This window comes from Dipodomys merriami, unplaced genomic scaffold (assembly GCF_024711535.1).
Source record: "Dipodomys merriami isolate MVZ:Mamm:240054 unplaced genomic scaffold, mDipMer1.0.p SCAF_6, whole genome shotgun sequence".
In the NCBI taxonomy this organism is placed as follows: domain Eukaryota; kingdom Metazoa; phylum Chordata; class Mammalia; order Rodentia; family Heteromyidae; genus Dipodomys; species Dipodomys merriami.
In genome coordinates this window covers 62,961,439-62,976,076 of record NW_027206179.1, presented here as the reverse complement: position 1 = coordinate 62,976,076, position 14,638 = coordinate 62,961,439, and the positions used below count along the sequence as shown (strand labels likewise).

Here is a 14,638-nt window from a genome sequence, read left to right as displayed (position 1 = left end):
CAACAAGGACATGATTTTCCACACCTTGTCCTGAAAATCATAATACTCTATCATGATAAAGTATGATGAACAAACAGGTTGAGTTACTTGCTACCAAATGTGAACATGCACTTGAAGTTACTTAACTACTAGAATTCTGTAATGACTTAAACATACCTTGCTTAAAAGTTCAGTGTGTGGGAAGTGGTGCTGTAGCTCAAGTGGTAGAGCAACAGCCTTGAGCTGAAGAGCTGAGGGACAGCGCTCAGGCCGAGTTCGACCAAAAAAAGTTCAATGTGTGACATATGAAAGGAAGAAAACAAGCTTATTTTTGTGCCAGTCCTGGGCCTGAGTGCTATCCATTAGCTTTTTGATCAAGGTTGGAGCTTTACCACTTAAGCCACAGCTCCATTCATAGCTTTTTTTTGTGGTTAATATAAGAGTCTATGGACTCTCCTGCCTGAGCTGGCTTTGAACCATGAATCACAGATCTCAGTCTTCAGAGAAGCTAGGATTATAGATATGAGCCACCAGGGCCTGGCAAAAACTTTGAAAATTAGAAACAATCTAGGATTCCCAAGTAGGTAGATAGCTTTCAAAATTTTCCTAAGAAAGACAAAAGGGACCAAAACAGTCCACTCCACACTGGCAAAACTTCAGGAAAACATGAAATATGAGGAATATTTCTTTTCCCTCCCATTAAATGGTGTTTATGGTTGGCTGGGTAGATCAAAATGCTATTTGCTTTCACATGAAACGGGTAACACAGAAAATAATAATTTCTCAGTTCTCAGTAGTTAACCTTCTTAAAGGTTAAGAAAACTCATTGTTTTCTGATTTCTTTTTTAGGAAGTGGGGAACAAAGCATGCCTGTGGTCCTAGCACTCAGTGGCTGACACAGATGGATTACTTAAACCCAGGAATTTGAGACCAGCTTGGGGTAACATACTGAGACCCTACCTCAGAGAAACAAAATAAAACAAATGACAGCATCTGTTGAGTCCACAACAATACTGTCCAGATGTATTCCAGGCTAAACTCCCCAATACCACTCAAATTTATGGAGTCCAGTCAACATTTGTTCAGCACCTGCTTCTCTCTTGTTTTCTACATGTGCCCTAGAGCCTAGAAGTGGGCCTCATTAAATGTGTAGCACGGGTGAGTAGTGCAAGTTCATAGAAGAAGAAAAATGATCAGGTAAGTGTGAGTTGCCAACTTAGAGCAGGAATCCAAAAATACACCTAGGCATCAATGAAAACATGGATATGCCAAACTCAGGCCTGGAATACACAGTAGGTTTTGTCTACTACCTTGGATATACACTAGACAAGACTTGGGGAAGGCACAAGGACGTGTTTGTAATTGCTTCCTTCCTAGGTCAGTTCCCTGTTCGGGCCGCCTTTGTTAGGAGCTGGGTAGCAACTTTTTGACAGCCCTGGAGACTAGGGACTCTCCAAATAGGGCTTTCCCACATCAGTCCCACTGCTCTGCCCTCCAATTCACTACCCAAAAGCTCCAACTGAGGATGTGGCTCCAGTGGCAGAGAGTTAGCTTTGAGCAAAAAAAAAAAATAAATGCTCAAGGGCAGCGGCCAAGGCCCTGAGGTCAAGGCCCAGGACCAGCACCAAAAAGAAAAGAAAAGAGAAATTAAGTGAATTAGTTGAGGTGATTTTTTTTAAAAGTCTTCATCGAGGTAGAACATGGGTGCCATCCATGATGGGCGCTGAGCTACTGACTTCTTACTAGCAAGTCGTCTATGAGCAGGGAAGTTAAAGATGATCTCTCTTCCACTGGGGTGGGGGCGGTAGAGGAACCAGTGGGGACTCAGGAAAGACAGGGACAGAAGACCCGCCGCGGTCAGGGAGGACCTGGAGGGCGCGGGGGGGGGGGGGGGGGGGCGTGGTCCGGCGGGGCAGGGGGACCGCCTCGGCCCGCTCGATCCCGCAGCAGCCCCAGCCTGGAGTCCGCCCGCCAGCGTTGGCAGCGCGCACAGGGGCGCTCCCGCTCTCGGCCGCCAGAGGGCGCGGCGGTGGCGGGCGCGGAGGAGCCGGAGAGAGAGGGAGGAGGAGGGGAGCCGGCGGAGAGGGGTCAGCCGCGGCGGAGGGCGGCGGTGGCGGCAGCGCCAGCCGCGCAGCTCGGTTCCCGCGAGTCTCCGCTCCCCGAGTCCGGGCGGGGCGCGCGGCGTCCGCCGCCGGGATGCAATCTCCCGCCCGCCGCGGCCGCCGCCCGGCGCTCCCGGCACTGCTGGCGCTCCTCACCTGCTCCGCGGGTAAGTGGCGGGGCGGCTCCAGGACGCGCGGGGCTGGGGACCCGGGCGCAGCCGCCCGCGCCGGAGTCGCCGCGGAGAGGGAGGTGGCGGGCTACCCGGGTGCTGCCCCACCGCGCCCGCCTCTCGTCCCGTCGCCGCCGCCGGCGCCCTCTCGCGGCGCCCAGGTGGGACCCGGGACGCCGCCCGCCCGTCCGCGGCCCCCGTGGTCCCCGTCCCCGGTTCCCCACCGCCGCCCCGGCCCCGACTTGGCGCGAGTCCCCGCCTCCTTCCGCCCGGAGCGGGCTGGCGGGCGGGCGGGCGGGCGGCCGGGCGCGCGAGGCGCCGCGCCCACCCCCACAGGAAGCGGAGGAACTGCAACTGCGAGAAACTTTGCAAGAGGACGCGCGGCGCCGCCCCCTGCCTTCCGCCAGCCCGGCGTCCCGGGGCCCAGGGCCCGCGCGCCGACCGCGGCGGGGAGAGGCGGCCCGCGGCCCGCGCGCGCCCGGCCGGTGCGCACCCGGTGTCCGCGCCCCCCCCCCCCCCCACGTCCGGGCGCTCCTTCTCGGGACTCGCCCGGGCGCTCGTTGGTGACCCGCGAACCCGTCCAGCCTCTGGGCGATTGCGACCCGGAGCCGGAGAGTGGGATCCTGGGGGTCCCCCTCGGGGCGAGCGCGCTTCGTGGCGCGGGGACGACGCGGGAAGCTTCCCTGGATCTTTGCAGGGAAAACCGGAGAAGTCTCTGCCAACAGCGCTGGCCGGGTCTCCAGCAGCCGCGATGCCTTCTTTCCCCTCGTTTTCCGCCCCCTACAAGGGCGTTTACTTGTCATGAAGAAAGATGTGATGCGAGTTTATCTCGTTTTCTTTTTAAAAAGTAATTCCAATGGACTTTTATGGTGAGATGCAAGTTTGAAAGCCTGGGCAAAAAATTATATATATATATATATATATATATATATATATATATATATATATTTTACTCCTTTTGCAGAATGCTGATATCCTCTCACTTAGACTTGCCTGTGTACGGCAGTCCGTGGAGATGCGTAGGAATGGCAGAAGTACGGGTTGGAAAAAGATGTGGCTTTATTGCTACACTGCTTTTGTTAGCCTACTGGAGACTTGACAGCCTGTTTTTATTTTACAAAAAAATGTGTAGCAATTTTTAGTGCTGGTCACTGGAGCTTTGAACTCAGGGACCTGGGCTTATCCCTTTGCTTCTATCAAAGGATAGTGCTCTACCACTTGAGCGTTAGATCCGCTATTGGCTTTTTTTTTTTTTTTTTTTTAATGGTTAATTGGACATGAGAGTCTCACAGACTTTTCTGTCTGGGTTGGTTTTGAACCATGATCTTAGGTCCTGAATAGCTAGGATTACAGGTGTGAGCCACCAGCACCCACACCAGCATTTTTATTTTGATTGAAGCTTTCCAAATTGACATCTGTTTTGCTTTGTGTCCCTCTGGTATTTCTGTAGTGTTTGGTAAGTGTGGGAAAATCGAGGGAGATTAGTGGGTAATTAATTGTTCACATACATGATTAATTTGGCAACAATATAATTAAAAATGTTAAGAGCACCTTGGATCCAGAAACTGTAATTGATCTTGTAGAGCTCTCGAATTTGGCTGGAGATCTTTGGTGGAAGAAAGCTGCTGGGTAGAAGCTCTCAGAGCAATGGGAGGTTGGAGGTTTGGGGAATTGTCTAGGTGAGATGATTGTTGGCTTCATCTGTTGGCACATTGCCTGGACTTTTTTTTGTTTGCAACTTACCAAATGGGTGGGTGGTAGCAGAAATTGGCAGTGTATTTATAGCATTGAACTTAATAATGCTGCACTGGGAATATTTATATTTAGGTTTAATACGTGCAGCATATAGGCATTTGTATCTGTGTATTTTTTTTTATTGCCCTTAAGGGACTATTTGCACTGTCCACATTTGATAATTCACTGAAGGACATTAAGAATGAACTGTAATGTCAACACATTTTTAGAGATGTCTTAGCCTTGCCAAGTTGTCAGAGAAGCACAATAAATAAGACATAAAACCCATTGAAAGGTCCCTGTGAGACACTGGGGCTTTGTGAACTGGCTTTCATGGGTGGTATGGACAGGAGGGGATATTCTTTCTCTAGGCATGGTGTAAATCTAGAGAAGGAGCACCTGGATGTATAAAGATGTGGTCCTGTCCAGGGGGAGAACAGATGACAGGAATCCTTACAATGCATATACAATCTCATAAATAGCTTACACATTCATAAGATGGGTCTGTTTTCCCTACACTGTAGCATAGTTTTTTTTTTTTTTTTTTTTTTTGTCCGTCGTGGGGCTTGAACTCTGGGCCTGGGCGCTGTCCCTCAGCTCTTCAGCTCAAGGCAAGCGCTCTACCACTTGAGCTACAGCGCCACTTCCGGTTTTTCTGGTGGTTTATTGGAGATAGGAGTCTCACGGTCTCTCTTGCCCGGGCTGGCTTTGAACCGCGATCCTCAGATCTCAGCCTCCTGAGTAGCTAGGATTACAGGCGTGAGCCACCAGCGCCCGGCAGCATAGTTATTTTTTAATTAAAATTTTAAAAAATTTATTTGCTTTTTGCCAGTACTGAAGCTTATATTGAGGGCCTGTCCCTTAGCTTTTTCCCTTGACGCTTTGAGCTTTGGTTCAAGTGGTAGAGCTAATTGGAGGTAAGAGACTCATAGACTCATGGACTTTTCTTTCCCAGGCTGGCTTCAAACCTTAGTCCTCAGATCTCAGCCTTCTAAGTAGCTAGGATTACAGGCATGCATCACCAGTGCCTGGCTTAATTTTATTTATATTGAAAAGACCCAATATAGGAAGTTTAGCTGGGCATTGGTGGCTTACAACTGTAATCCTAGCTACCCAGGAGGTTGAGATTCTGAAGACTGAGGTTTGAAGCTTGCCCTGTTAGGGAACTCTCAGAGACTCTTATCTCTACTTAACCACCAAAAAGCAGGAAGTGGAGGTGTGGCTCAAGTGGCAGAGCTCCAGCCTTGAGGAGAAAAAGCTAATCAAGAGCACAAGGCCCCGAGTTCCTGCCTCAGTATTGGCATAAGGGAAAAGAAAAAAGAAAGTTTATTTTTAAACTCTTGTTCATTTACAGACAGAATTTACTGCAACTGCAATTCTAAAGTCTGGCACCAGTTCCAGAATCAGATAGAAGGCTTTTTGGTCTCCATTTATTAACCATATTAGTGGCATTTAGTGGTTTTGAGCCTCAGTCTTCTCCTATAAAACTGGAGACAGACTAGACAGAATTCTGGAACTTTTCTCTGTACCCTACAGTTTCAACGTAAGAATTCTATTGTAGCAGAGACTCCTGACTGCTTCCCCACAGACCTTTGTCTCTTCTTTTTCTAATTCATTGGGGTTATGTTGGGGTTAAAGTGTTGGGTGAGGAACGGTGGGTGGTATTGTGGCAATATGAAGCATTTCTCAGTTGTCCTGGCAGTGAGAGATCTGAAGAGATACTGGGTAGGGCTCCTGGGAAGACTCATTAAGAGTTGCAGATGCAGCTGGAATTGCTGGCCTTTTTGTCTTATTTCATCCTCTTTCTCATTACCTAGTATGTGAGTGGGATGGCTGGCATAGTGGAGGCTCTACTCTGACCATGATATGACCTTGAGGATGGAAGCCAACAATAGTAAGAACAATATTAATACTAATAGAGTGGGAAGATAGAAGAAGCTAGGGGCATATGGAGCATCATGGTCACCCTGTCTATCATCCATTTCCAGCCCTGTATCCCATGGGATTATATGAAGCCTACCTTAATCCTAATTGATACCTCTATGAAGAAGCTGATTTGAATCAGTGGTAAAAAGATAGGTCTTAGCATTTATCTTTCACACCCCTGTCTCCTCTCTGCATGAGCCAAGATTGTATTTCTAAATACCTGCCAAAATTAGGGATGAGTTTTGTTCTGAGCCAAATCTTGCTCAGTTCCTCACGTTTCAGTGAGTCAAAAATTATATGACAGTGAGAATCAGACCTGATTCCAGGTTGTTTTTCATTATTTTTGGTTTGTTTTGTTAGTCATGGGGCTTGAACTCTGGGCCTGGGCACTGTCCCTGAGCTCTTCAGTTCAAAGCGAGCGCTCTACCTCTTGAGCCACAGTGCCACTTCCGTTTTTCTGCTGGTTAATTGGAGATAAGAGTCTCCTGGGCTGGCTTTGAACTGTGATCCTCAGATCTCAGCCTTCTGAATAGGTAGAATTACAGGTGTGAACCATCAGCACCTGGCTTGTTTCTGATTTTTAAAAACCTTCCATTTACCCATGTGCCACTTAGCTACTTAGGAGGTTGAGATCTAAGTATCAAGGTTCAAAACCAGCCTGAACAGGAAATTCCGTAGGACTCTTAACTCCAGTTAACCACCAAAAAACCCTGAAGTGGATCTGTGGCCCAAGTGGTAGAGTGTCAGCCTTGAGTGAAAAAACTAAGGGATAACAACCATGCCCTGAGTTCAAGTCCTGATACCAGTACACAGAGAGGTACACACATACACACCCCAAAACCATTTCTTTATTTCTTAAGGAATGCACAGATATTACTGGTACTGATTTTAATCTTCTAGATAGATTGTTATGGAAGATCCCCAAGTTGGCATAACCCTCTTGGTCATGAACTTGATCTTAGTAATCTTTCCTGGAGCCCATAGTCATGCTAGGAGTGGAATGGAGTGGGAGAGTTGTTCCTACCCTTTTGTTAATTTCTTCAGAGGCAAATCTACAGGCTCAGTCCTGGAGCAAGTCCTCATAGCTGGCCTTATTTGGAGTGTTAGAGGCCATTTCTTCTTCTTCTTCTTCTTGACAGCTACCATCTTTGGTGTTGTGCAGATTTCTGCTTAAGAAAATATTCATGGTTGGATGCCAGTGGCTCATGTTTGTAACTAATTACTCAGGAGGCTAAGATCTGGAGATTGAAGGCAGCCAAAAAGAGAAAAGTGTGGTTCAAGTGGTAGAGTAGGTGGTTATTTATAGAAATAATAGACATGGCAGGACTAGTGGCTCATGCCTGTAATCCTAGCTACTCAGGAGGCTGAGATCTGAGGATCAAGGTTAGCTGGCAAAGTCAGGAAAGTCTATGAAACTCTTATCTCCAATTAACCACCAGAAAACCAGAAGTGGTGCTGTAGCTCAAGTGGAAGAGCCCTCACCTTGAGTAAACAAATCTAAGGGACAGTTCTCAGGCCCGGAGTTCAAGTACCAGTACACACACACACACACACACACACACACACACACACACACACACGTCCAGTACACACACACACACACACACACACACGTGCACGCACACACACCAATCTGCTTAAGTCCCCTTAGCTAACTCCATCTTTTCTGTGATTAAGGTACCTAATAGTGTACCTAATAGTACCTAATAAGGTTCCTGAGAGTCTAATACTGATTGAGAATCTCCCCCTTACAACCATGGTTTCAGTTTTATTCACTAAGCCATTCAGTGTACAGACTTGTTTGAATTGCTAGACATTGCTGGCTAAAAAGAGTATTGAAAGGAAAAGAGCACCTTCCTAGCAAGTGCCATGTTCCATCTACTCCAGTACCATGGAGGGGAAAGAAAGAAAACTACCCGAAGTTTTTTTCATTGATTCACAAGTAATTATTGAGTAATATGTGTTAAGCATCAGGATAGTGGAAGACCCATCTGGCTCCATCCCTGTGGAGTAGGGGACACCAGAAAGTATCTACAGTGTGTGTGTGTGTGTGTGTGTGTGTGTGTGTGTGTGTGTGTGTGTGTGTGTGTGTGTGTGTGTACTGTGTGTGTGTGTGTGTGTGTGTGTGTGTGTGTGTGTGTGTGTGTGTGTGTGTGTGTGTGTGTGTGTGTGTGTGTGTGTGTGTGTGTACTGGGTCCTGAACTCAGGTTCTGGGTGATGTTGCTTAGCTTTTTCACTCAAGACTAGTGTTCTACCACTTGAGCCACACCTTTACTTCTGACTTTTTGGCAATTCATTGCAAATGAGAGTCTCTCAGATGCTTGCTTGCTTCCACTGGGTTTGAATTGTGATCCTCAGATCTCAGTTTCCCCAGTAGCTACAATCACAGGAATGCGCTGCCAGCACCTAGCTTAATTATAGTTCAGTGAAAGAAGTTAAGGATGCGTTAAGAAATCACAGGAAGTTGCTTGGCTTTTGTCTCACCTGGGGCATGGTTCACCATGGAATGGTCATACACCCCAGGAAACAGCTGCAGTCAGTGTCTGTAGATATTTTGTTCCTGGGTGGTGTGACCAGGGTCCTGCCCTGGACTTCATTAAGACTTCCTAGAAGAAGTGGCATTGTGGCTCAGATGTAAAGGAGAGGCAGCAGTCAAGTATGTGGAGGGAGAAAGGGAACATCTTAGCAAGGGACAGAACCTGGTGACAAAGTCAAGAGGAAGGCAAGTTGCACGGAGGGGCTGGTGAAATAGGTAGGGGCCAGGGGGAGGTAGGACCATGTGAGCCTTGGGGAAGAATTGGACATTAAAAAAAATATGTGTATATACACACATTTTTTATTGCTTTTCTAAAGGTGATGTACAGAAGAGTTGGAGTTATATTAGTCAGGTGACTTTTGGGACAATGTCACCCTTCCCCCTTTCTCTTCCAGGGATTTGGGTCATTTTGAGGGCTGTCTTGGGGCCATACATGCCATGACTTCTGTGCACCTGGTATCGGGGTTGGGTGGGGGCGAAGGGTGCTGGGGTTGTGGGGAACCACGAGGTAACTGCTCAGTGAAGTAGTTGTAGACTCATGATTGATGGGCTCAGTGGGCTGAGCCCATGGTGGGTGGGGCAAGGTTGTCACTGGTCTCCTCCAGAAGCTGATGGGTAGAGAGTAGTACTGTTTTCTGATGGGCCTTTAAGAAGAAAACCAGATTTAAAAAATTGCTATGGTTAAACATGTCTAACCTAACTAACTACTCTGGAGGCTGAGGATCATAGTTTGAAGCCAGCCCAGGCAGGAAAAGTCTGAGTTTCTTATCTCTAGTGAAACACTAAAAAGCCAGAAGTAGAACTGTGTCTCAAGTGGTAGAGCACACTAGCCTTGAGTGAGTAAAGCTGAAGGACAGTGCCTAGGGCCTGAGTTCAAGCCTCAGTATTGACATGCAGGTGTGTGTGTGTGTGTGTGTGTGTGTGTGTGTGTGTGTGTGTGTGTGTGTGTGTGTGTGTGTGTGTGTGTGTGTGTGTGTGTGTGTGTGTGTGTGTGTGTGTGTGTGTGTGTGTGTGTGTGTGTGTGACAAAGAACTAAAATTTATCATGTATAATAATTGGTAGGTGTACAGTTCTGTGGCACTAAAATACCCAGTCATTTCTTCTTTTCTTTTTCTTTCTTTTTTTTTTTTTTTGGTGCTATTACTAGGGCTTGAACTCAGGACTTTGTGCTCTAGTTTAGCGCTTTTTTTTTTTAAACTCAAGGCTGGCACTCTACCACTTGAGCCTCACCTACTTCTGGCTGTTTTTTTTTTTTTTTTTTTTTTTTTTGGTTAACTGAAGATAAGAGTTTCTCAGCTTTCTCTGCCTGGCCTGATTTTGAACCAGGATCCTCAGATCTCAGTAGCCATTGCTCCTGGTTCTCCAGTCATTTTTCTGAATTGTTCTGTAATTTTAGAAGAACGTGAAGCTGATAGGTTCTGGACAAGTTGGCCGGGATGTGTGTGGGTTGTTAGGTGCCTGCCAGTTCTGCAGCTCAGGGGAGAGGTCCAGCTGGGGAGAACTTGGGGAGTCCTTGTATCAGTGGGAATCTCAGTAGTTTAATTTTGAAAAGAATGGAGCCTTCAGTGACAAAATAAATATACTTCAGCATCTATTGAAAATTATATGTCATAGCGATTTGTTAAGAGTTGGAGACAGTAGTCTTTAGCTGTATGAAAGGAAGCTGCAGGTTTTGGTTTTTTTTTTTTAAAGAGTAAAATTCTCATCAAATAAGATTTGCACATATCTCAAGTATGGCTGTGCTATTTTCTCCTAGTGATATGACTTATCGTCACTCCTAATAGAATATGTTATGAAACTGCACAGGTGATATATTTTAGCCTACGTTTATTGCTTCCTGTAAGAAGCTCAAGGCTTTTCATGCATCGTGTTGAATTTATCTTCTCCGAATCTTGAGGGTGTTTGTGAGGTGAAGTGAAAAAAGTGAAATGGACAGAGCTTGTGACAACAACTCCATCTTTCCCCCTTAAGTTCCTGTGTAGCTCTCAGTCCTCATGTGTGTCAGATGGTAGCAGGCTTGTTAAAATGTAGATTGCTGGTGTATTTATCTGTATGTGTACTGTAATAAAATATCTGAGGCTGGGTTGAAGAAAAGAGGGTTTGGAGGCTAAGAAAGTCCAAGTAATTCAGAATTGTCTTTTGCTGTTGCTGTGGCTTGAAGTGGACAGAGACCATTGTGTTATATTTTTCTGGCTCTGCAGTTGGCAGTGACCTCTGGGGTTGTAGCCCTGAAGCAGACAACAATGTTATAGCAGCAGACAACACCTAACAGTGTTGGAGCTCTACAGTCAACGGCTGCCACTGTAGTCTTGGATTCTTGTCTCAGCAATTCAATGAGTGAAGTCCAGAACAGTAGAGGATGCAAGCAAGTTTATTTAGAGCAGTATTGCAGTCAAGGCTTCTGCTGCTCAGCTGCTCTCCCAGTCCATTGTGTGATCTTTCTCTGGTTGGCTCTCCCTCTGGCTCTAGGGATTTTTATACCCAAGGCTTTGCTCTGATTTAGTTGCTGCTATGCAAATGAAGCGTGGGACAACTGGCCAATCAGAAGACCTGCTAAGTCACTTGGGGGCTGCAGATCTGAAACTGTAGTTCTCAATTATGTCTGTCTCCTGTACCCACTGCTGTTTCCTGCACCCACCACTGTCTCCGACACTCCTCCCCCCTCATTAAGATTATGAGGAACTAGGAAGCAAGCCATAGCGAATCCTAGTTGTTCTGAACATCAAGAGAATATAAAGATGACTTGTGGTTACTTTGCCTTTAAAATGAAGTAAGGACTTGTTGTGGAGAGAGCAAAGCACAGGAATGAACCCGATACTCATCAGTCAGGTGTCTTATCTATTCAGGAAAGGAACTGGCACTCCAAAATTCAGACTAAAGTCTTTCTCTGGTTCTAACGTCATTTGTAGATTTTCAAATCCTACTAAAAGGATCCTATTTATGGGTATGGGTTAAAAAAATTAAAGCAGTAGATAGCTGCAAACAGGTGTTTGACCATATACAAGGACATTCCTAAAGGCTCTGAATGTCGTAGATTGTGGCCATGTATGGTGACACACCTGTAGTCACAGCACTCAGGAGGCAGAGGTTGGATTGGAAGTCTGATGCCAGTCTGTGCCAAATAGTTCCAGGCCAGCCTGGAACTCATAAGACTTTGTCTTAACACTCCTAGTCCCAAATAAACCCACCAAACAACACCAACAACAAATGCCATGGATTGTATAGTACTGATGGAAGTGGGTTACTAAAAATATCAGCATCTTGTAATAGCTAAAATGGCCAATAGTTCTGTGCACATTGTATGTTTAAGAAGCAAGCCTGGTGGTTAACATTTAGTAGTCTGATTGCGGGAACCAAGAACTAATTTCCTTGTGTTTGAATATTTGCTCTGTTCTCCTGTTCAGGGTTTTGGGTAGTAGACTGCAACCAGAGATTTTTCTCACTGTAAGTCAGGATATAGGATATACTTAATGAGGGTGAGGTCCAACTCCACTTGAGTTGGAATTTTCTGGTTTATATATCCTGAGTAATTTGTTTAAATGAGGTATGAATCAAAGAAGCAAATAATCTTTTTCTTTCTAAATACATATGGTTAATTTGTATTTTCTGTCCTAATTACTTATATATACCCTCTGCCCCATAGAATATACTGACCAGTATAGGTGCTGTGCTTTGACCTTTTATGATAATTGTGATAATCAAGCAGGGTTGGTGACTCAGATCTTTCTCCTGACCTGTGTAGCACTAAGGACAAAGCTCCTTGAAAGAACTCCTTAAAGGGGCTGGGAAGGTGGCTCAGTGGTAGAGCGTTTGCCTTGCATGCTCGAGGCCCTGGGTTCGATTCCTCAGCACCACATAAGCAAAAAGAAAAAAGCTGGAAGTGGCGCTGTGGCTCAAGTGGTAGAGTGCTAGCCTTGAGCTGAAGAGCTGAGGGACAGCGCCCAGGCCCAGATTTCAAGCCCCAGGACCGGACCCAAAAAAAAAAAAAAAAAAAAGAACTTAAAAATTCCTTAAACAAGTACATTCTTTCTCTGCCAGGCCTTTCTATTTTGTTTCCTTTATAGTTCGGTCTCTGATATGTTTGGGGAACCCTGCCCTGTTCCTTGGCCTATGTGGCCTGGGTGTGGAGATCAAGTCGTGTGTGTGTGTGTGTGTGTGTGTGTGTGTGTAATACACACACACACACACACTCACACACAGTGTATAAAGGTTCAAGGCTGGCATTCTGATCACTTCAACCTTTTTCTCGATTAATTGTAGATAGAGTCTCAGTGACTTTTCTGCTCAGGCTAGCCAAGCCATGCTCCTTAGATCTGAGCCTCCTGAGTAGCTAGGATTACAGGTGTGAGCCACAGGACTTGGTGTTGGGGGCCTCTTACTGTACAGTCTGTTGTTCACTCTAGTCCTCCATCCTTGGAGGATGCTGTTATGGGAGGTTTCCATGTGAATGTCCTGAGCTTCCTCCTCGTCTGCTTATGGCCCTTACTCTGTAGCTTATCCATGGCTGCCTAGCCAAGCAAACTCTGTAAAAGCTGGAATCACCTCCAGATTTCTCCCTCACTGCCCCTCTAGTCCCTTCCCTCCTACACACATATACTCTCTGCCAGGAAGGCTGCACCTTCTGTTCCCATCCTCCAGGCCTACTGCTCCAGCCCCTATTACACCTCAGCTAGGGCCCAGACCTACCTTTGCCTCCTGCCTGCATCTCCTAGCTGCCATGTTTATGTCCATGTTTATGTCCTGCTCCTTAGCTTCTCCAGAAATCAGTCTGTAGTGGCATTCACTCCCTCCTTGGAATTTGACTATCAGGAAGACTGATATTATATCATTTGCAGGGAAATGGATAGACCCAGAAAAATATATGCTAAGTGAAGTAACTCAAGCTCAGAGAGACAAACAGCACATTTTCTGTCATTGTTGGACGTTAGATCTAAGTCATAAACATATATGAAAGTATCTACTGGGTTGTATGCACATATATACAAACAAGTAGACTAAACTCTGGGATATTTGGGGGAGGATTCCAATGATAACTCTTAACAAAATGAATACCAGGAAGCTGAAACCTACTTTGTCAGGGTTAGCTTACGAGGAAGAGAGGGCAGATGAATGGAGAGAGGAAAGGACAGGTGAATACAGTCATTACATTTAATGTACATAAGTGAAAATGGAACTTGGTAATAAGGATATAGATGGGGGTGGGAAAGATGGAGGAGAACCATGGAAAGGTTTATAAGTACTTATAAACTGACTTGTTGAATTAAAACCTCTTCATATAACTGCTTAAAGGTATTTTTTTTTGTGCTAGCCCTGCGGCTTGAACTCAGAGTCTAGTTATTGTGCCTGAGCTTTTTTTACTCAAAGCTAGCACTGTACCATTTGAGCCACTGCTTTATTTCTGGCTTTTTGTTTTGGTGCTTAATTGGAGTTTCATAGACTTTCCTGCTTGTGCTAGCTTTGAACTGGGATTTTCAGATTTCAGCCTCCTGTGTAGCTATGATTATAGGTATGAGCCACTAGCACCTTGCATTCAACATAACTTTAACCTATGGTTCACAGCAGACAGAGTGACTCCTGTCTGTTGAACAAATAAAAATAGGATGTATAATGATACCAGTAACTGTTGATTCATACAGCACTTAGCATACACCACCTCACCCTGTCTAAACATGATACCTGCTAGGTGATTGCCATACGCTGTGGACTGCTTCTGTGTTGGCCCTCATGTGATTGACAGGACCTTCCATCCTTTGCCTTAGCAGTAATTCCCCATGATGGTGGATAGAGTTGCTTGCTACGAGTCTGCAGGTTCAGGGATCGGTGGACTCGTCTCCAGAGCGTGAAGGAAAGGCAGCTGTGTCTCCATTTCCTGTTGCTGGGCGGCATGCCTTGGATTCCCTTCCCTCAGCCACTGTGGATTACCATCAAAGTCTGTAATAAGAAGCAGACAAATTGGCCTTGGGCTGTGCATCCTGGAGCTTAAGGCCCCCATCCTGTGAACCTGGAATTAAACCTGGAAAGCTCCAGGGAGGGGCAGCCTTTGGAGGCCACAGCTGTGCTGGGAAACTGAAGCATGTTTTGTAAGTAGGTCATAGGAAAGAAAGTGAGGCCCCAAGGTTTTCTCCCACAGAGTGTGAGAACAAAAGGTCTTCTAAGCATCCTGGTGAGAATCTGAGCTCCAGAATATGGCT

General features: G+C 46.1%; 1 protein-coding gene across 3 annotated transcripts in view; it reads left to right on the top strand.

Moving 5' to 3' along the window:
• Positions 1–2,063: 2,063 nt before the first annotated feature.
• Positions 2,064–14,638, top strand: part of B3glct (beta 3-glucosyltransferase) — a 108,569-nt gene continuing 95,994 nt past the window's right edge. Inside the window, exon 1 of one of the 3 annotated variants that reach the window (XM_070003016.1) lies at positions 2,064–2,248. In XM_070003016.1, coding sequence (XP_069859117.1) covers positions 2,176–2,248 — 73 coding nt within the window. In that variant the 5' untranslated portion in view covers positions 2,064–2,175. Of the gene's footprint in view, positions 2,249–2,816; positions 3,121–14,638 lie in introns of those variants that run through there. The other 2 variants (XM_070003017.1, XM_070003018.1) reach the window with 2 other exon arrangements.